Source organism: Pseudophryne corroboree, chromosome 6 (genome assembly GCF_028390025.1).
Source record: "Pseudophryne corroboree isolate aPseCor3 chromosome 6, aPseCor3.hap2, whole genome shotgun sequence".
Taxonomy (NCBI): Eukaryota; Metazoa; Chordata; class Amphibia; order Anura; family Myobatrachidae; genus Pseudophryne; species Pseudophryne corroboree.
Genome location: NC_086449.1, coordinates 507,102,092 through 507,129,130, shown reverse-complemented (window position 1 = coordinate 507,129,130; position 27,039 = coordinate 507,102,092). Strand labels below are relative to the sequence as shown.

The 27,039-nt window shown below is 46.4% G+C and overlaps 1 protein-coding gene across 2 annotated transcripts in view; it reads left to right on the top strand.

Moving 5' to 3' along the window:
* ZDHHC17 (zinc finger DHHC-type palmitoyltransferase 17) overlaps positions 1-27,039 on the top strand; it is a 186,704-nt gene that overhangs the window by 57,051 nt on the left and 102,614 nt on the right. For both annotated transcript variants that reach the window (XM_063927414.1, XM_063927413.1), the window contains exon 4: positions 16,214-16,291. In XM_063927414.1, the coding sequence (XP_063783484.1) occupies positions 16,214-16,291 (78 nt within the window). The remainder of the gene's footprint in view (positions 1-16,213; positions 16,292-27,039) is intronic.

Sequence of the window (27,039 nt, the reverse complement as noted above, 5' to 3'; positions counted from 1 at the left end):
CAATAACTGTCGGAAGCTGCCGTCTTGTTGGAGAGTCCGATAAGTCTGGAATTCCCGACTTGTGAGAAAACACGTGGATCGGTGGAATAGCCGCCGATCCACGTGCTTCTGTCGGAAAAGGGGCCAAATCCGACAGGTTTTGGCTCCCTTTCTGACAAACTCAATCCGACTTGAAAACGTGTCGGATTGAGGTGAGGAGACGGGGAGTGGTGCGGCGGGCTACGGGGATGAGAGGAACCTTGCCTGGACGTCCCCCCGTCCAGGCACCTCTCTCCCAGCAGCCCCCCCCCCCCGCCGCCGCAGACATCACCGCTACAGACGCTGGCAGCTCCCCCCTGCCGCCTGTCTCTTACCTCGCTTTCCCAGCCAGGACACTGACCTGCTGCTGTGACACGGGGCCCTCCCTGGCTGGGATCGCCAGTCTGCAGGTGAAAGAGGAGCTGCATCCATGTCGCTCGCTCCGGCTCGAAACACCCACTGGCAGGAGGAGACGCTGGCAGCTCCCCCGCCGCCGTCCAGCTACCCCCCCCCCCCCTCCCCCGTGCAGACATTGCTGCATGCAGCCATCACCTACCCCCGCTGGCCGCAGCCGTCTGCTCTCTCTGCCGCAGCTGGCAGTGCACCCGGCATCCGCTGACAGCAGCGGCAGGACAGGACCCCAGGTACGGCCAAATCAGACAGTCCGTCCATTGAATAGCCCTTGTCTGATCCATTCCGACAAATGCATGTTGGGATGGATCCGACACTTATTGAATATACCCCTATGTAGTGAAAACTTATCTATCAAAGGGGAATAAACTTGTAATCTTACCTTCATTGTAAAATAATGTAAAAGAATTTGATGCAGTTAATAATAGTATGTTTAGGTCCATAAACATTACTATTTTTCATAGAGGAGAATTAGAGTATTAAATGCAATTTGATTACTATAATGAAATGAAGAAGCCTGTGTGCGAAAAATGTCACATATTTTAATGTTTCTGGAATGTTAGAATCCAAATATAGAATATCCTTAATGTGAGCTATTAAATAGCCAAGAATTACTGAAAACTACAGCATGATGAATAGTGTGTGTGTATGTGTGTGTGTGTGTGTGTGTGTATATATATATATATATATGTGTATATGTGTGTGTGTATGTATGTATGTGTGTATATATATATATATATATATATATATATATATATATATATATATATATATATATATATATATATATATATGTATAATAATTAATTAATGTGTGTATGTTATTAGCAGAGGGGCTTTCCTGTTTTTGTGAGTCAGTGTAGGGACTGTCCAGAAGGGGAGACTTTCACTGAGTTAGCTAGTTTACAAAAATGATTGCATTATTGAATTTGAATAAAATAGAATTTGGAGTATAACTAGGTGTATGACTTTCTTTCTTTAAATGGTGTGATAGCTGAAGGGTGTGGATTGAAGTTTATAATAACATTCTATGATCCCTTTTTTTTATTCTTGTCCCCATTTTCCCAAATGTAAGACAATTCTTGTCCGCTAATTCCTCTAGTGCTCATTTATTGATATGCTTAGGGCAGGTTCTGTCTCTAACTGGCGGCAAAGGAGTTCTCATATTTTTGTGAGTCAGTGTAAGGATTGGCCAGAAGGGAAGAGTTCGACACAGTTGGCCAGCTTTACAATTTATTGCTGTATTATGGAACCAGCATTGCCTGAATTTTTAAGATTACAGTTTGGGGAGTAATTAGGTGAGTGCAGGGGTGTGTGTGTGTGTGTGTGTGTGTGTGTGTGTATGTATGTATGTGTATATATATGTATATGTATATATATATATATATATATATATATATTTCTCTATCGTCCTAGTGGATGCTGGGGTTCCTGAAAGGACCATGGGGAAATAGCGGCTCCGCAGGAGACAGGGCACAAAAAGTAAAGCTTTTCCAGATCAGGTGGTGTGCACTGGCTCCTCCCCCTATGACCCTCCTCCAGACTCCAGTTAGATTTTTGTGCCCGGCCGAGAAGGGTGCAATCTAGGTGGCTCTCCTAAAGAGCTGCTTAGAAAAAGTTTAGCTTAGGTTTTTTATTTTACAGTGAGTCCTGCTGGCACCAGGATCACTGCAACGAGGGACTGAGGGGAGAAGAAGTGAACTCACCTGCGTGCAGGATGGATTGGCTTCTTGGCTACTGGACATCAGCTCCAGAGGGACGATCACAGGTACAGCCTGGATGGTCACCGGAGCCGCGCCGCCGGCCCCCTTGCAGATGCTGAAGTCAGAAGAGGTCCAGAATCGGCGGCTGAAGACTCCTGCAGTCTTCTAAAGGTAGCGCACAGCACTGCAGCTGTGCGCCATTTTCCTCTCAGCACACTTCACACGCAGTCACTGAGGGTGCAGGGCGCTGGGGGGGGGGGCGCCCTGGGAGGCAAATGTAACCTATATAAAGGCTAAAAATACCTCACATATAGCCCCCAGAGGCTATATGGAGATATTTAACCCCTGCCTGGATTCACTAAATAGCGGGAGACGAGCCCGCCGGAAAAGGGGCGGGGCCTATCTCCTCAGCACACGGCGCCATTTCCTCTCACAGCTCCGCTGGTCAGGACGGCTCCCAGGTCTCTCCCCTGCACTGCACTACAGAAACAGGGTAAAACAGAGAGGGGGGGCAAATTTATGGCGATATTTTGATATATATAAAGCAGCTATAAGGGAGCACTTATTATAAGGCTATCCCTGTTATATATAGCGCTTTTGGTGTGTGCTGGCAAACTCTCCCTCTGTCTCCCCAAAGGGCTAGTGGGTCCTGTCTTCGTTAGGAGCATTCCCTGTGTGTCTGCTGTGTGTCGGTACGTGTGTGTCGACATGTATGAGGACGATATTGGTGTGGAGGCGGAGCAAATTGCCAAATATGAGGATGTCACCCCCTAGGGAGTCGACACCAGAATGGATGCCTTTATTTATGGAACTACGGGATAGTGTCAACACGCTAAAGCAGTCGTTTGACGACATGAGACGGCCGGACAATCAATTAGTGCCTGTCCAGGCGACTCAAACACCGTCAGGGGCTGTGAAACGCCCTTTGCCTCAGTCGGTCGACACAGACCCAGACACAGGCACTGACTCCAGTGGTGACGGTGACGAATCAACCGTATTTTCCAGTAGGGCCACACGTTATATGATTTTGGCAATGAAGGAGGCGTTACATTTAGCTGATACTACAGGTACCACTAAACAGGGTATTATGTGGGGTGTGAAAAAACTACCTATAGTTTTTCCTGAATCAGAAGAATTAAATGACGTGTGTAATGAAGCGTGGGTTGCCCCTGATAAAAAGCTGATAATTTCAAAGAAATTATTGGCATTATACCCTTTCCCGCCAGAGGTTAGGGAGCGCTGGGAAACGCCTCCTAGGGTGGACAAGGCGCTAACACGCTTATCTAAACAAGTGGCGTTACCCTCTCCTGAGACGGCCGCACTTAAAGATCCATCAGATAGGAGGATGGAAAATATCCAAAAAAGTATATACACACATGCAGGTGTTATACTACGACCAGCTATAGCGACTGCCTGGATGTGCAGTGCTGGGGTAGTTTGGTCAGAGTCCCTGATTGAAAATATTGATACCCTGGACAGGGACAATATTTTACTGTCGTTAGAACAAATAAAGGATGCATTTCTTTATATGCGTGATGCACAGAGGGATATCTGCACACTGGCATCACGGGTAAGTGCTATGTCCATTTCGGCCAGAAGAGCTTTATGGACGCGACAGTGGACAGGCGATGCGGATTCAAAACGGCATATGGAAGTTTTGCCGTATAAAGGGGAGGAGTTATTTGGAGTCGGTCTATCAGATTTGGTGGCCACGGCTACAGCCGGGAAATCCACCTTTCTACCTCAAGTCACTCCCCAACAGAAAAAGGCACCGACTTTTCAACCGCAGCCCTTTCGTTCCTTTAAAAATAAGAGAGCAAAGGGCTATTCATATCTGCCACGACGCAGAGGTCGAGGGAAGAGACAGCAACAGGCAGCTCCTTCCCAGGAACAGAAGCCTTCCCCGGCTTCTACAAAAGCCTCAGCATGACGCTGGGGCTTCTCAAGCGGACTCGGGGACGGTGGGTGGTCGTCTCAAAAATTACAGCGCGCAGTGGGCTCACTCGCAGGTAGATCCCTGGATCCTGCAGATAATATCTCAGGGGTACAGGTTGGAATTAGAGACAGATCCACCTCGCCGTTTCCTGAAGTCTGCTTTACCAACGTCCCCCTCCGAAAGGGAGACGGTTTTGGAAGCCATTCACAAGCTGTACTCTCAGCAGGTGATAGTCAAGGTACCTCTTCTACAACAAGGGAAGGGGTATTATTCCACTCTTTTTGTGGTACCGAAGCCGGATGGCTCGGTAAGGCCTATTCTAAATCTGAAGTCCTTGAACCTGTACATAAAGAAGTTCAAGTTCAAGATGGAGTCACTCAGAGCAGTGATAGCGAACCTGGAAGAGGGGGACTTTATGGTATCCTTGGACATCAAGGATGCGTATCTCCACGTTCCAATTTACCCCTCACACCAGGGGTACCTCAGGTTCGTTGTACAAAACTGTCACTATCAGTTTCAGACGCTGCCGTTCGGATTGTCCACGGCACCTCGGGTCTTTACAAAGGTAATGGCCGAGATGATGATTCTTCTTCGAAGAAAAGGCATATTAATTATCCCATACTTGGACGATCTCCTAATAAGGGCAAGGTCCAGAGAACAGCTAGAGATGGGATTAGCACTGTCTCAAGAAGTGCTAAAACAGCACGGGTGGATTCTGAATATTCCAAAATCCCAGTTAATGCCGACAACTCGTCTGCTGTTCCTAGGGATGATTCTGGACACGGTTCAGAAAAAGGTTTTTCTTCCCGAGGAAAAAGCCAAGGAGTTATCCGACCTGGTCAGGAATCTCCTAAAACCAGGAAAGGTGTCTGTACATCAATGCACGCATCTTCAGATGCACCTGCGGATAACCCTGTCTCCAAGGACAAGGGTATCTCTTCTGTGGTGGTTGCAGAGGGCTCATCTATTGGAGGGCCGCAGATTCGGCATACAGGATTGGATCCTGGTGACCACGGACGCCAGCCTGAGAGGCTGGGGAGCAGTCACACAAGGAAGAAACTTCCAGGGAGTGTGGTCGAGCCTGGAAAAGTCTCTTCACATAAACATTCTGGAACTAAGAGCAATCTACAATGCTCTAAGCCAGGCGGAACCTCTGCTTCAAGGAAGACCGGTGTTGATCCAGTCGGACAACATCACGGCAGTCGCCCATGTAAACAGACAGGGCGGCACAAGAAGCAGGAGTGCAATGGCAGAAGCTGCCAGGATCCTTCGCTGGGCGGAGAATCACGTGATAGCACTGTCAGCAGTGTTCATCCCGGGAGTGGACAACTGGGAAGCAGACTTCCTCAGCAGACACGATCTTCACCCGGGAGAGTGGGGACTTCATCCAGAAGTTTTCCACATGCTAATAAACCGTTGGGAAAGACCAATGGTGGACATGATGGCGTCTCGCCTCAACAAAAAACTGGACAGGTATTGCGCCAGGTTAAGAGATCCGCAGGCAATAGCTGTGGACGCGCTGGTAACACCTTGGGTGTACCAGTCGGTGTATGTGTTTCCTCCTCTGCCTCTCATACCAAAGGTATTGAGAATCATACGGCAAAGCGGAGTAAGAACGATACTAGTGGCTCCGGATTGGCCAAGAAGGTCTTGGTACCCGGAACTTCAAGAGATGGTCACGGACGATCCGTGGCCTCTACCTCTAAGACAGGACCTGCTTCAGCAGGGACCGTGTCTATTCCAAGACTTACCGCGGCTGCGTTTGACGGCATGGCGGTTGAACGCCAGATCCTAAAAGGAAAAGGCATTCCAGAAGAAGTCATTCCTACCTTGATTAAGGCAAGAAAGGAAGTCACCGCGAAGCATTATCACCGCATTTGGCGGAAATATGTTGCGTGGTGCGAGGATCGGAGTGCTCCGACGGAGGAATTTCAACTGGGTCGTTTCCTACATTTCCTGCAATCAGGATTGTCTATGGGTCTCAAATTGGGATCTATTAAGGTTCAAATTTCGGCCCTGTCAATATTCTTCCAAAAAGAATTGGCCTCAGTTCCTGAGGTCCAGACTTTTGTCAAAGGAGTACTGCATATACAGCCTCCTGTGGTGCCTCCGGTGGCACCGTGGGATCTAAATGTAGTTTTAGATTTCCTCAAATCCCATTGGTTTGAGCCACTAAGAAATGTGGATTTGAAATATCTCACATGGAAAGTGACTATGTTACTGGCCCTGGCGTCCGCCAGGAGAGTATCTGAACTGGCGGCTTTATCTTATAAAAGCCCTTATTTAATTTTCCATTCGGATAGGGCAGAGCTGCGGACGCGTCCGCATTTTCTCCCTAAGGTGGTATCAGCGTTTCACCTGAACCAGCCTATTGTAGTGCCTGCGGCTACAAGCGACTTGGAGGACTCCAAGTTGTTGGACGTTGTCAGAGCTTTAAAAATATACATTTCAAGGACGGCTGGAGTCAGAAAATCTGACTCGCTGTTTATACTGTATGCACCCAACAAGTTGGGTGCGCCTGCTTCTAAGCAGTCGATTGCTCGTTGGATTTGTAACACAATTCAACTTGCACATTCTGTGGCAGGCCTGCCACAGCCTAAATCTGTTAAGGCCCATTCCACAAGGAAGGTGGGCTCATCTTGGGCGGCTGCCCGAGGGGTCTCGGCATTACAACTCTGCCGAGCAGCTACGTGGTCAGGGGAGAACACGTTTGTAAAATTCTACAAATTTGATACCCTGGCAAAGGAGGACCTGGAGTTCTCTCATTCGGTGCTGCAGAGTCATCCGCACTCTCCCGCCCGTTTGGGAGCTTTGGTATAATCCCCATGGTCCTTTCAGGAACCCCAGCATCCACTAGGACGATAGAGAAAATAAGAATTTACTTACCGATAATTCTATTTCTCGGAGTCCGTAGTGGATGCTGGGCGCCCATCCCAAGTGCGGATTATCTGCAATACTTGTACATAGTTATTGTTAACTAATTCGGGTTATTGTTTAGGGAGCCATCTTTCAGAGGCTCCTCTGTTATCATACTGTTAACTGGGTTTAGATCACAAGTTGTACGGTGTGATTGGTGTGGCTGGTATGAGTCTTACCCGGGATTCAAAATCCTCCCTTATTGTGTACGCTCGTCCGGGCACAGTATCTAACTGGAGTCTGGAGGAGGGTCATAGGGGGAGGAGCCAGTGCACACCACCTGATCTGGAAAAGCTTTACTTTTTGTGCCCTGTCTCCTGCGGAGCCGCTATTTCCCCATGGTCCTTTCAGGAACCCCAGCATCCACTACGGACTCCGAGAAATAGAATGATCGGTAAGTAAATTCTTATTATATAATATATATCTATATCTCTCCATATCTTTATCTATATATATATATATATATATACACACACACACAAATATATGCATGTGTGTGTAAATATATCTATCCACACACATATATATATATATATATATATATATATATATATATATATAGATCTCTCTCTAGATATAGATATATATATATATATATAAATAAATAAATAACAAGGGGTACCCTTAGGCACTACGTGGAGCGGAACTGAGCTGCAGCTTAGACGAACCCCCTGTTAGGTGGGGCCCTAAGATATCAAACCAACAAACTAGAGTCTAAGTGTGCTAATGGATAGTACTGTATATCATAAATAAACAGATTTAAAAGATTCAACTTTCAGTTTTTAATACATAAAAGCCACAATAGCATAAAACATCTGTGAGCATATAAACATCTCTTTACAGAATGTATAGACAATGTATACAAACATTTTCTGTCAGATGGAAAATTCAAGTGAAACTTGAGATTGGTGGTAAATCTTCCTTAGTAGTATAGAATACCGATGGAATACAGTACTCGAACACAATCCAACGCGTTTCGTCCCTAACTGGGACTTCCTCAGGGGTAATATCGAGTGCCAGATGTTTTTTACAGATAATCCCAAAATTGTGTAAAAAGCTCACTGAATATAAAAGCAGGCAAAGGACCAAAATGACTGGGAAAGCAGTTCAATATAATGAAGCCCCCAGTCACACAGAGTCCAGATAACAAATGGACAAATAGGTGACCCGAAAACAATGTGGTTTAAAGTCTATCACTGACTCTATAAACCAGTCCCTGATGAGGGTGAGACCGCTCAGTAGTGGGTCAACAGCCAAATAGTGTAGTGGTCATCTCAAAGTCCAAAGTGAAAATCTGTTTATTTATGATATACAGTACTATCCATTAGCGCACTTAGACTCTAGTTTGTTGGTTTGATATATATATATATATAAAATAGCAGAAACCTAGGCGCTTCAGTACAGATGTGCAGTGTTAAATTGTTGTGAGTAACACTCCTTAGCTCTTTTAAGAGTAGCTGCTCATAATACAGAATAAATGTAAGGTGTACACTTAAAAACAAAGATAAGTAGTGGAGAAAATAAGCGCTTGGGAGTGCAATAACGAGTTTTAAAAGGGAAAACAAAATCAGGTGGGTATAATTCAAACCAAGAGCACTTATCTGGTTTTATAAGAATTTCCAACGATTGTTGATCATTTGAGATTCACATGTAAAGAAAAAACATAGCAAAGCATAGTGTGTACTGTTTTCACAAATAAATGTCATTTAGCAGTAAAGGGCAATGAATTAGGGAACGTGCTTATTCCCAATTATATCAATTTGATAGCCCAGACATTTTTAAAGGTAAACAAAATAACAATTTAATATAAAAGACATACAAATGGCTACACTAAAAACGTACAAGATAAAAAGGTATATTGAGGCTTATCTGTCCATCTAAAAAGGACTCAGCAGCAGACTGTCCCGATACATATAAAATAGCCAGAATACATGCGTACAGGAGTTTAAAAGTTCAATCGCTTATCTGTCCATTAGAGGAGTTACAGCAGCAGAGTATCCCAACGCGTTTCGTCCGTTCAAAAGCCTGGACTTCTTCAAGGGGATATGATTGATATCCCCTTGAAGTCCAGGCTTTTGAACGGACGAAACGCGTTGGAACTACTCTGCTGCTGTAACTCCTCTGCTGCTGTAACTCCTCTAATGGACAGATAAGCGATTGAACTTTTAAACTCATGTACGCATGTATTCTGGCTATTTTATATGTATCGGGACAGTCTGCTGCTGAGTCCTTTTTAGATGGACAGATAAGCCTCAATATACCTTTTTATCTTGTACGTTTTTAGTGTAGCCATTTGTATGTCTTTTATATTAAATTGTTATTTTGTTTACCTTTAAAAATGTCTGGGCTATCAAATTGATATAATTGGGAATAAGCACGTTCCCTAATTCATTGCCCTTTACTGCTAAATGACATTTATTTGTGAAAACAGTACACACTGCTTTGCTATGTTTTTTCTTTACATGTGAATCTCAAATGATCAACAATCGTTGGAAATTCTTATAAAACCAGATAAGTGCTCTTGGTTTTAATTATACCCACCTGATTTTGTTTTCCCTTTTAAAACTCGTTATTGCACTCCCAAGCGCTTATTTTCTCCACTACTTTTATTTATATATCTATATATATCTATATATATCTATATATATCTATATATATCTATATATATCTATATATATCTATATATATATATATATATATATATATATATATATATTTATTTATTTATTTTCCATCTCTAGCGTCCTAGAGGATGCTGGGGTCCATATAAGTACCATGTGGTATAGACGGGTCCACCAGGAGCCATTGGCACTTTAAGAGTTTAATAGTGTGGGCTGCTCCTCCCTCTATGCCCCTCCTACCAGACTCAGTTTAGAAAATGTGCTCGGAGGATCCGGTCACAGCTAGGGGAGCTCTACAGAGTTCTCTTGGTAAAAAGTAATTTTCTTTCCTTTCAGGTTTTTTTTATTTTATTTTTTATTTTACAGGGAGGCTGTTGGCGACTGTCTGCATAATACCCTGTGTGTTTGTGGGGTGTTTCAGTGTGTATATCAACATGTCTAGGGACACTGTTTCATATGCTGCAGAGGATTTGTCTTCCCAGAAAGACTCCATTCCATGTAATCAGGATTGCACTGTTTTAGCGCAGATCCCAGCTAGAGTGGTTAGTCTCTCTGAGGGGGACTATTTCTCAGATTTCTGATAGGGTTGCTAGGACTGAGCATGCCACTCAGGTCCTCCAGTCCTCGATGGTTGTATGGTCTGATTCTGCCTCCTCGGGGTCCCCTGCGGTACATTCTCATAAACGTGCGTTTGCAATTATGCAGGATGACACGGACACTGACTCTGACGCTGCAGACGGTGATGGGGATGTGTTGAGGGGAACGGCATCACTTGCTAGGGGGGTGCAGTTGATGATTGAGGCTGTTAGGGATGTTTTACACATTTCGGACACCGCTCCGGAACAGGTGGAGGCGGCCTTCTTTACGGATACTAAGAAGCCCCCCTCACTTTCCCGGCATCCAAGGAATTGAATGCTATCTTTGAAAAGGCATGGGAAACTCCGGAAAAGAATAGGAAGAGATGGAAGTCCCCGCCGATAGTCGACGCCTCTGTATCCAGGCTGTCCAAGCAGGTGGTATTACCGGTCCCGGGTTCTACTGCATTAAAGGACACGGCAGATCGCAAGGTGGATGCTACGCTGAAATCCATTTACACGGCTTCGGGGGCTATATTGTGGCCTACTATAGCCTGTGCTTGGATTGCTAAAGCTATTGCCAGGTGGTAAATCACTCTGCAGGAGGAATAGTCTATGTTGGACAAAGGTGATGTTGATTTTTTTTAACGTAATATTCAGGATTCTGCAGGGTTCCTGGTGGATTCCACGAAGGACCTGGGTTTCATGGCTGCGGGAATCTCCTCCATGTCAGTCTCGGCTCGCAGAGGTCTCTGGCTGCGCAACTGGTCTGCGGATGCGGAATCCAGGAAGTGTGTGGAAGGCCTTCCGTACAAAGGTCAGGCTCTCTTTGGGGAGGCGCTGGATGCTTGGATTGCCGCGGCTACCTCGGGTAAGTCTCCTTTTCTCCCCTCAGCTGCACCGGCTACGAAGAAGCCCTTTTCATCTAACACGTCACAGTCCTTTCGGGCCGCGAGGCCTAGAAAGAAAGTCTTCGAACACCTTCTTACACCTTCTTCAGAGGTGGTCGTGCCAAAGGAAAGAAACCCGCTCCCGCAGGTTCCCAGACCCAGAAGCCCGCTTCTGATACTCCTAAGTCCTCCGAATGACCGTGGACAGCTAGACCTGGAGGAAGGTCAGGTGGGGGCGAGACTCCGGCAGTTCAGCCACGTCTGGGTGTCGTCGGGTCTGGACCCCTGGGTTCTGGATATAGTGTCCAGAGGGTACAGACTGGAGTTCCAAGATCCCTCACCTCACCGTTTCTTTAAGTCAGGCTTGCCAGCGCTGCTGGCGGACAAGACAATTCTGGAGGCCATCAGAAATTTGGTGGTGTCAGAGGTCATTGTTCAGGTCCCTCTTCAGCAGCGGAACAAGGGTTATTATTCAAACCTTTTTGTGGTACCGAAACCGGATGGTTCGGTACGGCCTATTCGAAATTTGAAATCTTTGAACCCTTATCGCAAGGAGTTCAAATTCAAGATGGAATCTCTGAGAACTGTCATTTCAGGGCTGTTGGAGGGGGAGTCCCTGAACTTCAAGGATGCTTACCTCCACATTCCCATTTGGGCGCTGCATCAGGCTTATCTCAGGTTTGCGCTGATGGACGATCACTATCAGTTCCAGGCGCTGCCGTTTGGCTTCTCAACAGCACCAAGGATATGGCGGAGATGATGGTTCTCCTCTGCAAACAGGGGGTGAACATAATTCCATATCTGGATGATCTCCTGATCAAGGCGTCATCCAGAGAGAGTTTGTTGCGGTCCATCGCGCTTATGACACAGCTGCTCAGGAAGCACGGTTGGATGGTCCGGGATGTACTAAGGCCTACCCAGGTCATCAATGCATACGCCTTCTGGCAAAGATGGTTGCCGCCTACGAGGCTCTGCAGTACGGCAGGTTTCATGCTCGACCTTTTTAACTAGACCTCTTGGACCAGTGGTCGGGCTCTCACCTACACATGCACAAGAGGATACGCCTGTCTCCGTAAGCCAGGATTTCACTCCTCTGGTGGCTGCAACTTTCACACTTTCTGGAAGGGCGAAGGTTTGGAATTCAAGACTGGATCCTTTTAACCACAGATGCAAGTCTAAGAGGTTGGGGAGCAGTCGCTCTGGGGGAAAACTTTCAGGGACGATGGTCGAATCAAGAGTCACTTATCCCAATAAACAACTTGGAACTCAGGGCCGTGTACAACGCCCTTCTACAAGCAGCACACCTTCTACAGCATCGGGCTGTTCAGGTGCAGTCGGACAATGTGACCACAGTGGCCTACATAAACAGACAAGGCGGAACGAAGAGCAGGGCTGCCATGGCAGAGGTGTCAAAAATCCTCAGATCGGCAGAAAGGCACGCTTTGGCGATGTCGGCAATCTTCATTCCGGGCGTAGACATCTGGGAAGCAGACTTCCTCAGCAGACACGATCTCCATCCAGGGGAGTGGGGCCTCCATCCGGAGGTGTTCGAGGAGGTAACCGGTTGGTGGGGGGTTCCCCACATAGACATGATGGCCTCACGCCTCAATAAGAAACTACGGAGGTACTGTTCCAGGTCAAGAGACCCACAGGCAGTGGCGGTGGACGCAGTGGTAACAGCGTGGGTGTTCAAGTCGGTGTATGTGTTCCCTCCACTTCCTCTGATTCCAAAGGTTCTTCAGCTCGTGAGAAGAACAAAGGTCCTGGCAATCCTCATTGCTCCGGACTGGCCAAGGAGGCCTTGGTACGCGGATATGCTGGAAGATCCACGGCCTTTAGCTCTTCGGGAGGATCTGCTTCTGCAGGGGCCGTTCGCTTATCAAGACTTACCGCGGCTACGTTTGACGGCATGGTGGTTAAACGCCAGATCTTAGCTTGGAGAGGTATCCCAAGTAAGGTTATTCCTAACCTGATACAGACCAGGAAGGGGATAACGTCTAAGCATTACCATCGCATTTGGAAGAAATATGTTTCTTGGTGTGAGGCCAAGAAGTTTCCGACGGTGGAGTTTCAACTTGGACGTTTTCTCCTTTTCCTGCAAGCAGGGGTGGATATGGGACTGAGACTGGGTTCCATCAAGGTCCAGATCTAGGCTTTGTCCATCTTCTTCCAAAAACAATTGGCTGCTCTTCCTGAAGTTCAGACCTTTTTGAAAGGGGTTCTACACATCCAGCCTCCCTTTGTGGCGCCTACGGCTCCATGGGTTCTGGATGTGGTGTTGCAGTTCCTGCAATCTGCTTGGTTTGAGCCTCTACTGGAGGCTGATCTCAAGTTTCTCATGTGGAAGGCGGTCACCTTGTTGGCCTTGGCTTCTGCACAGTGCGTCTCAGAATTGGGGGCTTTATCTTGTAAAAGTCCCTATCTGATCTTCCATGAAGATAGGGTGGAACTTAGGACTCGCCCACAGTTTCTGCCTAAGGTTGTGTCTGCTTTCCACATCAACCAACCTATTGTGGTGGCAGTGGCTACTGACTCCTCAATTACTTCAAAGGCCTTGGATGTAGTGAGGACTTTGAAGATTTACGTGAAGAGGACGGCTCGTCACAGGAAAAGTGACTCCCTGTTTGTCCTCTATGATCCAGAGAAAATTGGATGTCCTGCTTCTAAGCAGTAGATTTCACGCTGGATCAGGTTCACTATCCAGCATGCTTATTCCACGGCAGGATTGCAGTGTCCAAAATCCGTGAAGGCCCACTCAACTCGTAAAGTGGGCTCTTCCTGGGCGGCTGCCCAAGGTGTCTCGGCAGTACAACTCTGTCGAGCAGCTACTTGTTTTGGGTCGAACACGTTTGCCATGTTTTACAAGTTCGATACTCTGGCCTCTGATGACCTCAAGTTTGGTCAAGCAGTGTTGCAGGAGCCTCCGGGCTCTCCCTCCCGTTCTGGGAGCTTTGTTACATCCCCATGATACTAATGTGGACCCCAGCATCCTCTAGGACGTAGAGTATGCTAGGTGCCCGCCCAGCACTTTGTTTTCCTGCATTGGTTTTATGGTTCAGTGTTACCTGGTTCCTAGGTAAGTTCTGCGTTATTTGCTGTTGCTGAGTTGTTTGGCATGTTGGCTGGATTCTCATGGTTGTGTGAGCTGGTATGAATCTCGCCACTATCTGTGTAATTTCTTCTCTCGAAGTATGTAGTCTCCTCGGGCATAGCTTCTAGACTGAGTCTGGTAGGAGGGGCATAGAGGGAGGAGCCAGCCCACACTATTAAACTCTTAAAGTGCCAATGGCTCCTGGTGGACCCGTCTATACCCCATGGTACTAATATGGACCCCAGCATCCTCTACGGACTACGAGAAAAGGATTTACCGGTAGGTAACCAAAATCCTAAAATATAAATATACAGTTGTGCTCATAAGTTTTACATATCCTAGCAGAACTTGTGATTTTCTGGCCATTTGTCAGAGAATATGAATGATAACTCACAAACTTTTCTTTCACTCATGGTTAGTGGTTGGGTGAAGCCATTTATTGTCAAACAACTGTGTTTACTCTTTTTAAATCATAATGACAACAGAAACTACCTATCTATCTATCTATCTATCTATCTATCTATCTATCTATCTATCTATCTATCTATCTATCTATCTATCTATATCACACACACCAATATATTCTTATGGCACTGTTTCCTTATAGTATCTGCCAGGGTGCCTTCCTGTGCCTTCCTCTGCATGTATACACATAGATGGGTTCCTTTACTGGGATAGCATATACCATCCTTGTAGTAAAGAGCCAGGTGGCACACCTTTTGGCTTTTTCAAAAGGATGACTTATACTGTATTTCAACAGATATCACATCAACAAAGTGGAAGAATAATGCAGTTCACCGACGTTTCAACACCATGCTGAAACACTTTGATGTGATATCTGTTGATATACAGTTTAATATAGATATAGATATATAATATATATATATATATATATATATATATATATATATAGATATATATATATATATATATATATATATATATATATATATATAGATATATATATAGATATATAGTAGTAGTACACTTGGACCGGCACTACGATGAATGGAGAAATCAGCTGATGCCCTCGCATATACCTTGGTTTATATACATACAGTCACAGATATGTGTGTGTGTATATAATATATATATTATAATATATACACCATCATAACTCTGGAATGGCTGGAGCAATTTACACCAAACTTGGTACACAATCTGGAAAAAAATGCTGTTGGGCGACATATAAAAATCCATAGTTTTTTGGCATAACTCTGGAATGCCTTGAGCAATTTACACCAAACTTGGTACACATATGACTTACAATCTGGAAAAAAATACTGTGGGGGTAAGACACCCTTAGCACCCCTAGAGGTGTGGGTGGGAAGGGGGTGATATGTAAAAATCCATAGTTTTCGGCATAACTCTGGAATACCTGGAGCAATTTACGCAGAGGCACCCACGGGTGGGGGCAGAGGGGCATACTTTAGTGTCGAAGCTAAGCAAGGAGACCTAAGGTACTTTGAAATAGTCAGCCTGCATACCTAACATATTTAACATATAGTGGCCAGAGCTTGGCCTGAAGTCCCAGCATTTACATCACTGAGCAGGGCAGCATCAGAGGCGGGTCTGTGCAGAGAAGGAGGCAGATTATTCTCCTCAGCACCAGCATCAATCCAGGGAAGCCCAGAGGTGCGGCCTGACAAAGATTGCCATTATTCTTTAAATTCCGTAGCGAAGTACGGGTATTCGGCTAGTGTGTATATAAAACATATATTTAATTTCATATTTAGATTTGGGTCCCATCCCCGAGATATCTCATTATGGTATGCAAATATTTCAAAATATGGAACCATCCAATATCCAAAATACGAAGCATTTTGGATATAGGAGACTCAACCTGTACTTGATAAGACCTATCAGGACAGACAGCCTCTGATTGTCGGCTACCATATCAAGGGTTAAGAGATGATGTGCAGGATAAGCTCCAAAACAATAACCATCTAAAATAAAATCTTAACAGAATTTTAAAACTTGATTTTTTATTTTGGGTATATAGTTATCTGTTAAACATGTTTGTTTTTTTCCTTATTTATTTATTCATTTTAGATTCTACATATCTAAGGGTGCTATTGTGGACCAACTTGGAGGGGACCTAAACTCCACTCCTCTTCACTGGGCAACAAGGTATGGTTATTATAGAATTATTATAATGTTTATGGTACACCAGTGCCTGCATAGAAATATTTAGTTGTGCATTCCAATGGCTATTGTTAATTGACCAGTGCATGTCCGCCTTAATCTTTAAATATATTTTTATACTTTTTAGTTATATACTTTTATCAAATGTTTAATTTTAAGTCTGTTTATTTATAACTACATTAAACATTAGGTAGAGAGAGTAAAAGGCAGGACATTTTTTTTATTTTTTTTATTTTATTTTTATGGAGCTCTGCAGTATCCACCTAGCAAGTGAAGGCGGAAAAGCTTAAGCTGAACATTTGCTCGCTCCCTCACATCGTCTGCAACATCCTCCATTGGCCCTGCATGCAGCGCAACAGAAGACATCGCTAGCAAGGGCCATGCTGTAGCTTCCAGCATTGGCAAGTGTGAATTCTCTGTGGGGTGGGGGTGGGGCACTTCTGTGGAAAGACTTTGCAAAGCTACAATAGCTAGCGGCCCCTGCAAATGTTAGGTGGCTCTGCAGATGTCCTTTCAGGTGGAGTCTAATTTAGACTTGTCAATAGAGAAAAGTGAAGTTCAAAGAATGTCTTATCTGGAGGATGTTGAATAGTGGGAAGAAGCATCTCGCAGTGGACCGGATGTGTAAGATTTAGTTATTTTAATCCAGCAGACCTTTGTTATTAAGAACCTGTGGTTCCAACTGTCTCTTTACTGAAAACTCAAAGAATCAGACTGTTGTTTCACCTTCCATTCCCCTATTAAAGGATTTCCTAGGAGAGACATTGCAGATCCCTGATTAGAGGAATCAGGTGCCACAGAAATTTGTTTCCACATAATCATTTGCGCAGGAGGACTTGGGTTTACAGGGTACTACTCCCAGGTTAGATACTTTAATTGCTAGGTTTGGAAAAGATGCAGCTATCCCAGTCAAGATTCTTCAATCCTGAATTATGCTTCAGATCACAAGTGTGATGGGACAGTCTGTTTTCTTGACTGCTGGGACTTCTTTACAGCCGGGGCTAGCTTCTGCTTGGGCCAGTAAAGCAGCGTAAAAATGAACATCACTGCTTGTCAACAGATTGAAGGAAAAAGCTGTACAACACAATCTCAAGCCACGAGTAAATCATCTTATGGATGTTCTGGCTTATAGCCCGTCACCCGGCTCCATAGCAGTGCATGCCAATATGGACGCGATTGTCCATATTGGCCTGCATGTTTAAACGAGCCGGCACCAGCGATGAACGAGTGCGGGGCCACGCATCGTTCATCGCTGGTGCCTCCACACTGAAAGATATGAACGACATCTTGTTTATTAATGAACGAGATCGTTCATATCTTTCACTGGTATCGACTAGTGTGTAGGGCTCATAAAAAGGCAACTTCAGATATTGCCAGTTGAAGGTTCAATGAATAATCAATTATCTCAGAACTCGTCTGGTGTTTCTGGGTATTCTGTTCAACACCAGGGCCTATCAGGTCTTTGCCATGCAGATACAGGTGTTGACAATATTTACTTGCAGACAGGCGTCCGTACTCCAGAGCATGCGCTTGTCAGAGAGGATGGTGTCCTTGGACTTTTCAGGCACCAGCAACTTATCAGTCCCTACTTTGGTGGCTGCATGGAGTCCTCTCAGTCACAAATGATCAGGGAAAGACAACTGGTCTCTCAAATACTATCATAGTGTTTGGAAGGAAGTTGTCCTCTATTCTCAAGGTCAAAACTTTTCTTCAGGGGCGTTACTTGTTCACCTACTTTTGAGCCTCTTGATTCTCATGTGGAAGGTGGCTATTCAATTAGTAGTTTTTTTTTTTTTTTTTCCTTCAGGATGTGTTTTGGAGCTGGCGGTCCCCATATTTGATTTTTCACCAAGATAGGGCTGCTAGGCGACTCTTGTGGACCCGACAGTGGACAGGGGATGCCGACTCAAAGCGGCATAAGGAGTTGTTGCCTTACAAGGGGGAGGAGTTGTTTGGAGAAGGCCTCTCGGACCTTGTCTCTACTGCTACTGCTGGTAAATCAAATTTTTTACCTTATGTTCCCCCACAACATACTAAGAAGGCACCTCATTACCAAATGCAGTACTTTAGTTCAAATAAAAGCAAAAAGGTACGGGGATCGTCCTTTCTTGCCAGAGGTAAAGGCAAGGGAAAAAAGCTGCACACAGCTAGTTCCCAGGAGCAGAAGTCCTCCCCTACGTCTGCAAGATCCACCGCATGACGCTGGGGCTTCCCTGGGGGGGTCAGCTCAAGTGGGGGCATGTCTTCGATTTTTCAGCCACGTCTGGGTTCACTCACAGGTGGGGATCCCTGGGCAATAGAGATTATTTCTCAGGGATACAGGCTGGAATTCGAAGAGATGCCTCCTCGCCGGTTTTTCAAATCGGCTCTGCCAGCTTCTCCGTCAGAAAGGGAGTTAGTGTTAACTGCAATTCAAAAATTGTATCTGCAACAGGTGATAGTCAAGGTTCCTCTTCTCCAGCAAGGAAAGGGGTATTACTCAACCCTGTTTGTGGTTCCGAAACCGGACGGTTCGGTCAGACCCATTTTGAATCTGAAATCCCTGAACCTGTACTTGAAAAAGTTCAAGTTCAAGATGGAATCGCTCAGAGCGGTCATCGCCAGCCTGGAGGGGGGGATTGGATGGAGTCCCTGGACATAAAGGATGCTTACCTTCATGTTCCGATTTTTCTTCCTCACCAGGCGTTCCTGAGATTTGCGGTACAGGACTGTCATTACCAATTTCAGACGTTGCCGTTTGGGCTTTCCACGGCCCCGAGAATTTTCACCAAGGTAATGGCGGAAATGATGGTGCTCCTGCGCAAGCATGGTGTCACAATTATCCCATACTTGGACGATTTCCTCATAAAGGCGAGATCGCGAGAGAAGTTACTGGACAGCGTGTCACTGTCTGTGAGGACGTTGCAACAGCACGGCTGGATTCTCAATATTCTGAAGTCCCAGCTGGTTCCTACAACGCGTCTGACCTTTTTGTGCCTGATTCTGGACACAGAACAGAAAAAGGTTTTTCTTCCGATAGAAAAGGCTCGGGAGCTCATAGCTCTGGTCAGGAACCTATTAAAGCCAAAAAAGGTTTCAGTGCTTCACTGCACACGTGTCATGGGGAAGATGGTGGCATCGTACGAGGCTATCCCCTTCGGCAGGTTCCATGCGAGGACTTTTCAATAGGACCTACTGGTCAAATGGTCCGGGTCTCATTTACAAATGCATCAAAGGATCACCCTGTCTCCCAGAGCCAGGATATCTCTCCTGTGGTGGGTGCACAGTGCTCACCTCCTGGAAGGCCGCAGGTTCGGCATTCAGGACTGGATCCTGGTGGCCACGGACGCAAGCCTCCGAGGTTGGGGAGCAGTCACACTGGGAAGAAATTTCCAAGGTCTCTGGTCAAGTCTAGAGACTTGTCTCCACATCAACGTCCTGGAGTTGAGGGCCATATACAATGGCCTACGTCAAGCGGAGGCATTACTTCGGGACAAACCGGTTCTGATTCAGTCGGACAGTGTCACAGCAGTGGCTCATGTAAACCGCCAAGGCGGCACAAGGAGCAGAGTGGCCATGGCAGAAGCAACCAGGATTCTTCGCTGGGCGGAGAATCATGTAAGCGCACTGTCGGCAGTGTTCATCCCGGGGGTGGACAACTGGGAAGCGGACTTCCTCAGCAGACACGACCTGCATCCGGGAGAGTGGGGACTTCATCACGAAGTCTTCGCACAGATCGCGGGTCGGTGGGGACTGCCTCAGATAGACATGATGGCGTCCCGTCTCAACAAAAAGCTAAAGCGATATTGCGCCAGGTCAAGAGACCCTCAGGCGGTAGCTGTAGACGCTCTGGTGACACCATGGGTTTTCAGATCGGTCTATGTGTTCCCTCCTTTGCCTCTCATACCCAAGGTGTTGAGAATAATAAGGCAAAGAAGAGTGAGAACAACCCTCATCGTTCCAGATTGGCCACGAAGGACTTGGTATCCGGATCTGCAAGAGTTGCTCACAGAAGATCCGTGGCCTCTTCCTCTAAGGCAGGACCTGCTGCAACAGGGGCCCTGTCTGTTCCCAGACTTACCGCGGCTGCGTTTGACGGCATGGCGGTTGAACGCCGGATCCTAGCGGAAAAAGGTATTCCAGGGAGGTCATTCCTACCCTGATTAAGGCTAGGAAGGACGTGACATCGAAACATTATCACCGCATATGGCGAAAATATGTTTCTTGGTGTGAGGCCAGGACTGCTCCTACGGAGGAATTCCATTTGGGCCGTCTGCTTCACTTCCTTCAAACAGGAGTGAATTTGGGCCTAAAATTAGGATCCATAAAGGTTAAAATTTCGGCCTTGTCCATTTTCTTTCAAAGAGAATTGGCTTCTCTTCCTGAAGTACAGACATTTGTGAAGGGAGTGCTGCATATTCAGCCTCCTTTTATACCTCCGGTGGCGCCTTGGGATCTTAACGTGGTATTAAGTTTCCTCAAGTCACCTTGGTTTGAACCACTCAAAACAGTGGAGTTGAAATATCTCACTTGGAAGGTGGTCATGTTGTTGGCCTTAGCTTCTGCAAGGCGTGTTTCGGAATTAGCGGCTTTGTCATATATAAAAGTCCCTATCTGTTTTTTCACGTGGATAGGGCAGAATTGAGAACTCGTCCTCAATTCCTGCCTAAAGTGGTCTCATATTTTCATATGAACCAACCTATTGTCGTGCCTGTGGCTACGCGAGACTTGGAGGATTCCAAGTAACTTGATGTGGTCAGGGCTTTGAAGATTTATGTGGCCAGAACAGCTAGGGTCAGGAAGACAGAGGCGCTGTTTATCATGTATGCAGCCAATAAGGTTGGCGCACCTGCTTCAAAGCAGACTATTGCTCGCTAGATCTGTAGCACGATTCAGCAAGCACATTTTTCGGCAGGATTGCCATTGACAAAATCGGTTAAGGCCCATTCCACTAGGAAGGTGGGCTCTTCTTGGGCGGCTGCCCGAGGGGGTCTCGGCATTACAGTTGTGCCGAGCAGCTACTTGGTCGGGATCAAACACCTTTGCAAGGTTCTATAAGTTTGATACCCTAGCTGAGGAGGACCTCCTGTTTGCTCAATCGGTGCTGCAGAGTCATCCGCACTCTCCCGCCCGTTTGGGAGCTTTGGTATAATCCCCATGGTCCTTACGGAGTCCCAGCATCCTCTAGGACGTTAGAGAAAATAAGATTTTACACTTACCGGTAAATCTATTTATCGTAGTCCGTAGAGGATGCTGTGCGCCCGTCCCAAGTGCGGACTTCATCTGCAAGACTTGTATATAGTTATTGCTTACATAAGGGTTATGTTATAGTTCATCGGTTTGGACCGAGACTATGTTGTTTGTTCATACTGTTAACTGGATAGTTTATCACAAGTTATACGGTGTGATTGGTGTGGCTGGTATGAATCTTGCCCTTGGATTAACAAAAATCCGTTCCTTGTACTGTCCATCTTCTCTAAGCACAGTTTCTCTAACAGGTCTGGAGGAGGGGCATAGAGGGAGGAGCCAGTGCACACCCAGAGTCTAAAGTCTTTCTTAAAGTGCCCATGTCTCCTGCGGAGCCCGTCTATTCCCCATGGTCCTTACGGAGTCCCAGCATCCTCTACGGACTACGAGAAATAGATTTACCGGTAAGTGTAAAATCTTATTTTTTCTCTGGGCCATTAGCCGTGTAGCAATGAGGGAATTTAGAGTTCCGAAACAGAGGAGGCGCTGCCCCTTTGAAGTGGGTCTCTTGGACCGCGACATGTGCTTTGAGTCTATAGAAGTAGTTAAGGGCAAACTTCCTCTTCTGAGGAGAGTTCAAGCCCTTAACGTTAAGGGAAACTATATTGAGCATCGTTAAAAAAGGTGGAGGTGCGATAGAGGACAAACCTACTAGGTACTATAACAGAATACGAGTACTGGCAATAGGAAGACAAAAAAGTAAAAAAAAAAAAAATACAGACTAACATAAAGGGGAGAAAAATACAACTGAACTGACCCTACCAGGGGCCAAAACAGGCACCATACCATGGTCGCCTGGAAAATGAACATGGGGGTTAGCGGCTAGAACCCCTGTCTCCCCAAAATGAAAAACAGAAGGCATTCCTTGGGGCCTCTCCGTGCTATCCGCAGCAGCGACAAAATCCGTCGCCCACTGCGGAAGAGCAACAACAGGCCAACAAATGGCATAGGGAAGCCCGGAAGGTCCCCAAGCTAGAACGCCCAATCATATCAAACAACAGTCATAACAATGTTTAAAGTCAAAGTAGGAGGAGGAACGTCACTCCAAAGGAAATATATTCCTCTCTCTGCACATGTAAACAATAAACTAAGCAAGCAATAAATGCAGGTTAACGGTGGAGGAGCTGAGAGAGACTAGGATAGACCGCGGCACAGGGATCAGCCCGATCCAGCCTTGGACCAGTCCTGGTGAAGACCACGAACAGGAGAGCCGCGGTCTGAAGGATCGACTAAGTTCCATCTCTCCAACATTTTCATGCCGTCTGGCACATTAGTGAGAACAATCGTGGAGCTGTCCCTTGATATCAGTAATTTAGTGGGGAATCCCCACCGGTAGGGAATGTTGGCTCTTCTGAGATTGAAAGGAACGTCGTTTCAGCAAAGTGTCACTAGAAAAGTCACCGAACAGCTGAAGGGAGCCCAGCGCCTCTGCAGTATCCGAGGATGGCCTGGCTGCCTTTAGTAATGTCTCCTTCACATGGAAAAAGTGGCTCCTCATCAGGACATCCCTGGGGACACCCGCAGGTGCATTCCTGGCTTTGGGTAAGCGATGTATACGATCTATCAGGAGATCACTAGAAGTAAATGTCTGGGCCAAATTCCGGAACAGCGCAATAGCGTAATAGTGTATCTCAATTTCTGGTTATTCCTTCTTGATCTGTCTTCATTTCCGTCACCTTTTTCATCAGAAGAGAGACCTCCATTTCCAATTGATTGTGAGAAGAAATAAGAGCGTTATGTGAACCAACTACCTCCTCCATCTTTGTCTCGAGGTGATCAGTCCGGCCACCTAACTCGTCAACAGCCTGCTGGCACACATGAAGGGAGGCTCTAAATTCCGCAGCTACTTCATCTTTGAAGGACGATAACAGGGCCTTCATAGAGCCAACCGTAAGCGGATCGCTGTCATCCATAGCGGTATGCTTGACAGGCGCTGGACCCGGTGAGGACACATTACTACCAGAAGCCGAAGCAGGAGAAAGTCCTCTCCTCTGGAGGAGGGAGCTCTAGATTCTTGCGGTTTAGCAGGTTTAGGTGACGGTTTAAAGAAGGTAACCTGAGAGGCAGTTATAGCGACTTTCACTTTTTTAGGAGGCATAGTGCAAAGAAGACGTGAATTATGGTAAACTACTTCGGTGGTATAAGTATAAACGAAAGGACAGCTCCACTATAGATAAACATGTTTTCTCTATCGTCCTAGTGGATGCTGGGGTTCCTGAAAGGACCATGGGGAATAGCGGCTCCGCAGGAGACAGGGCACAAAAAGTAAAGCTTTAGGATCAGGTGGTGTGCACTGGCTCCTCCCCCTATGACCCTCCTCCAAGCCTCAGTTAGATTTTTGTGCCCGGCCGAGAAGGGTGCAATCTAGGTGGCTCTCCTAAAGAGCTGCTTAGAAAAGTTTAGCTTAGGTTTTTTATTTTACAGTGAGTCCTGCTGGCAACAGGATCACTGCAACGAGGGACTTAGGGGAGAAGAAGTGAACTCACCTGCGTGCAGGATGGATTGGCTTCTTGGCTACTGGACATTAGCTCCAGAGGGACGATCACAGGTACAGCCTGGATGGTCACCGGAGCCTCGCCGCCGGCCCCCTTGCAGATGCTGAAACGAGAAGAGGTCCAGAATCGGCGGCAGAAGACTCCTCAGTCTTCTTAAGGTAGCGCACAGCACTGCAGCTGTGCGCCATTTTCCTCTCAGCACACTTCACACGGCAGTCACTGAGGGAGCAGGGCGCTGGGAGGGGGGCGCCCTGGGAGGCAAATGAAAACCTTTTTTGGCTAAAAATATCTCACATATAGCCTCCGGGGGCTATATGGAGATATTTAACCCCTGCCAGAATCCGTTAAGAGCGGGAGACGAGGCCGCCGAAAAAGGGGCGGGGCCTATCTCCTCAGCACACAGCGCCATTTTCCCTCACAGAAAGGCTGGAGGGAAGGCTCCCAGGCTCTCCCCTGCACTGCACTACAGAAACAGGGTTAAAACAGAGAGGGGGGGCACTAATTTGGCGTTAGAAATATATAAAAGATGCTATAAGGGAAAACACTTATATAAGGTTGTCCCTATATAATTATAGCGTTTTTGGTGTGTGCTGGCAAACTCTCCCTCTGTCTCTCCAAAGGGCTAGTGGGTCCTGTCCTCTATCAGAGCATTCCCTGTGTGTGTGCTGTGTGTCGGTACGTGTGTGTCGACATGTATGAGGACGATGTTGGTGAGGAGGCGGAGCAATTGCCTGTAATGGTGATGTCACTCTCTAGGGAGTCGACACCGGAATGGATGGCTTATTTAGGGAATTACGTGATAATGTCAACACGCTGCAAGGTCGGTTGACGACATGAGACGGCCGACAAACAATTAGTACCGGTCCAGACGTCTCAGAAACACCGTCGGGGGTTTTAAAACGCCCGTTTACTTTAGTCGGTCGACACAGACACAGACACGGACACTGAATCCAGTGTCGACGGTGAATAAACAAACGTATTCCTTATTAGGGCCACACGTTAAGGGCAATGAAGGAGGTGTTACATATTTCTGATACTACAAGTACCACAAAAGAGGGTATTATGTGGGATGTGAAAAAACTACCGTAGTTTTTCCTGAATCAGATAAATTAAATGAAGTGTGTGATGATGCGTGGGTTCCCCCCGATAGAAAATATGGGCGGTATACCCTTTCCCGCCAGAAGTTAGGGCGCGTTGGGAAACACCCCTTAGGGTGGATAAGGCGCTCACACGCTTATCAGAACAAGTGGCGGTACCGTCTATAGATAGGGCCGTCCTCAAGGAGCCAGCTGACAGGAGGCTGGAAAAATATCATAAAAAGTATATACACACATACTGGTGTTATACTGCGACCAGCGATCGCCTCAGCCTGGATGTGCAGAGCTGGGGTGGCTTGGTCGGATTCCCTGACTAAAAATATTGATACCCTTGACAGGGACAGTATTTTATTGACTATAGAGCATTTAAAGGATGTATTTCTATATATGCGAGATGCACAGAGGGATATTTGCACTCTGGCATCAAGAGTAAGTGCGATGTCCATATCTGCCAGAAGATGTTTATGGACACGACAGTGGTCAGGTGATGCAGATTCCAAACGGCACAAAGGTGTATTGCCATATAAAGGAAGAGGAGTTATTTGGGGTCGGTCCATCGGACCTGGTGGCCAGGGCAACTGCTGGAAAATCCACCGTTTTTTACCCTAAGTCACATCTCTGCAGAAAAAGACACCGTCTTTTCAGCTTCAGTCCTTTCGTCCCTATAAGAGTCATATCTGCCCAGGGATAGAGGAAAGGGAAGAAGACTGCAGCAGGCAGCCCATTCCCAGGAACAGAAGCGTTCCACCGCTTCTGACAAGCTCTCAGCATGACGCTGAGACCGTACAGGACCCCTGGATCCTACAAGTAGTATTCCAGGGGTACAGTTTGGAATGTCGAGACGTTTCCCCTGCGCAGGCTCCTGAAGTCTGCTTTACCAAGGTCTCCCTCCGACAAGGAGGCAGTATGGGAAAAAATTCACGAGCTGTATTCCCAGCAGGTGATAATTAAATTACCCCTCCTACAACAAGAAAAGGGGTATTATTCCACACTATATTGTGGTACTGAAGCCAGAAGGCTAGGTGAGACCTATTCTAAATCTAAAAAAATTTTGAACACTTACAAAGGTTCAAATCAAGATGGAGTCACTCAGAGCAGTGATAACGAACCGGGAAGAAGGGGACTATCTGGTGTCCCGAGACATCAGGGATGCTTACCTCCATGTCCCAAATTTGCCCTTATCACTAAGGGTACCTCAGGTTCGTGGTACAGAACTGTCACTATCAGTTTCTGACGCTGCCGTTTGGATTGTCTACGGCACCCCGGGTCTTTACCAAGGTAATGGCCGAAATGATGGTTCTTCTTCGAAGAAAAGGCGTCTTAATTATCCCTTACTTGGACGATCTCCTGATAAGGGCAAAGTCCAGGAAACAGTTGGAGGTCGGAGTAGCACTATCTCGGATACTGTTACAACAGCAGGGGTGGATTCTAAATATTCCAAAATCGCAGCTGATCCCGACAACAAGTCTCCTGTGCTTAGGGATGATTCTGGACACAGTCCAGAAAAAGGTGTTTCTCCCGGAAGAGAAAGCCAGGGAGTTATCCGAGGTAGTCAGGAACCTCCTAAAATCAGTGCATCATTGCACAAGGGCCATGGTAAAAAAAAATGGTGACTTCCTTCGAAGCAATTCCAGTCGGCAGATTTCATGCAAGAACTTTTCAGTGGGATCTGCTGGACAAATGGTCCGGATCGCATCTTCAGATGCATCAGCGGATAACCCTATATCCAAGGACAAGGGTGTCTCTCCTGTGGTGGTTACAGAGTGCTCATCTTCTAGAGGGCCGCAGATTCGGCATTCAGTTTTGGATGTTGGTGACCACGGAGGCCAGCCCGAGAGGCTGGGGAGCAGTCACACAAGGAAAAAATTTCCAGGGAGTGTGATCAAGTCTGGAGATTTTTCTCCACATAAATATA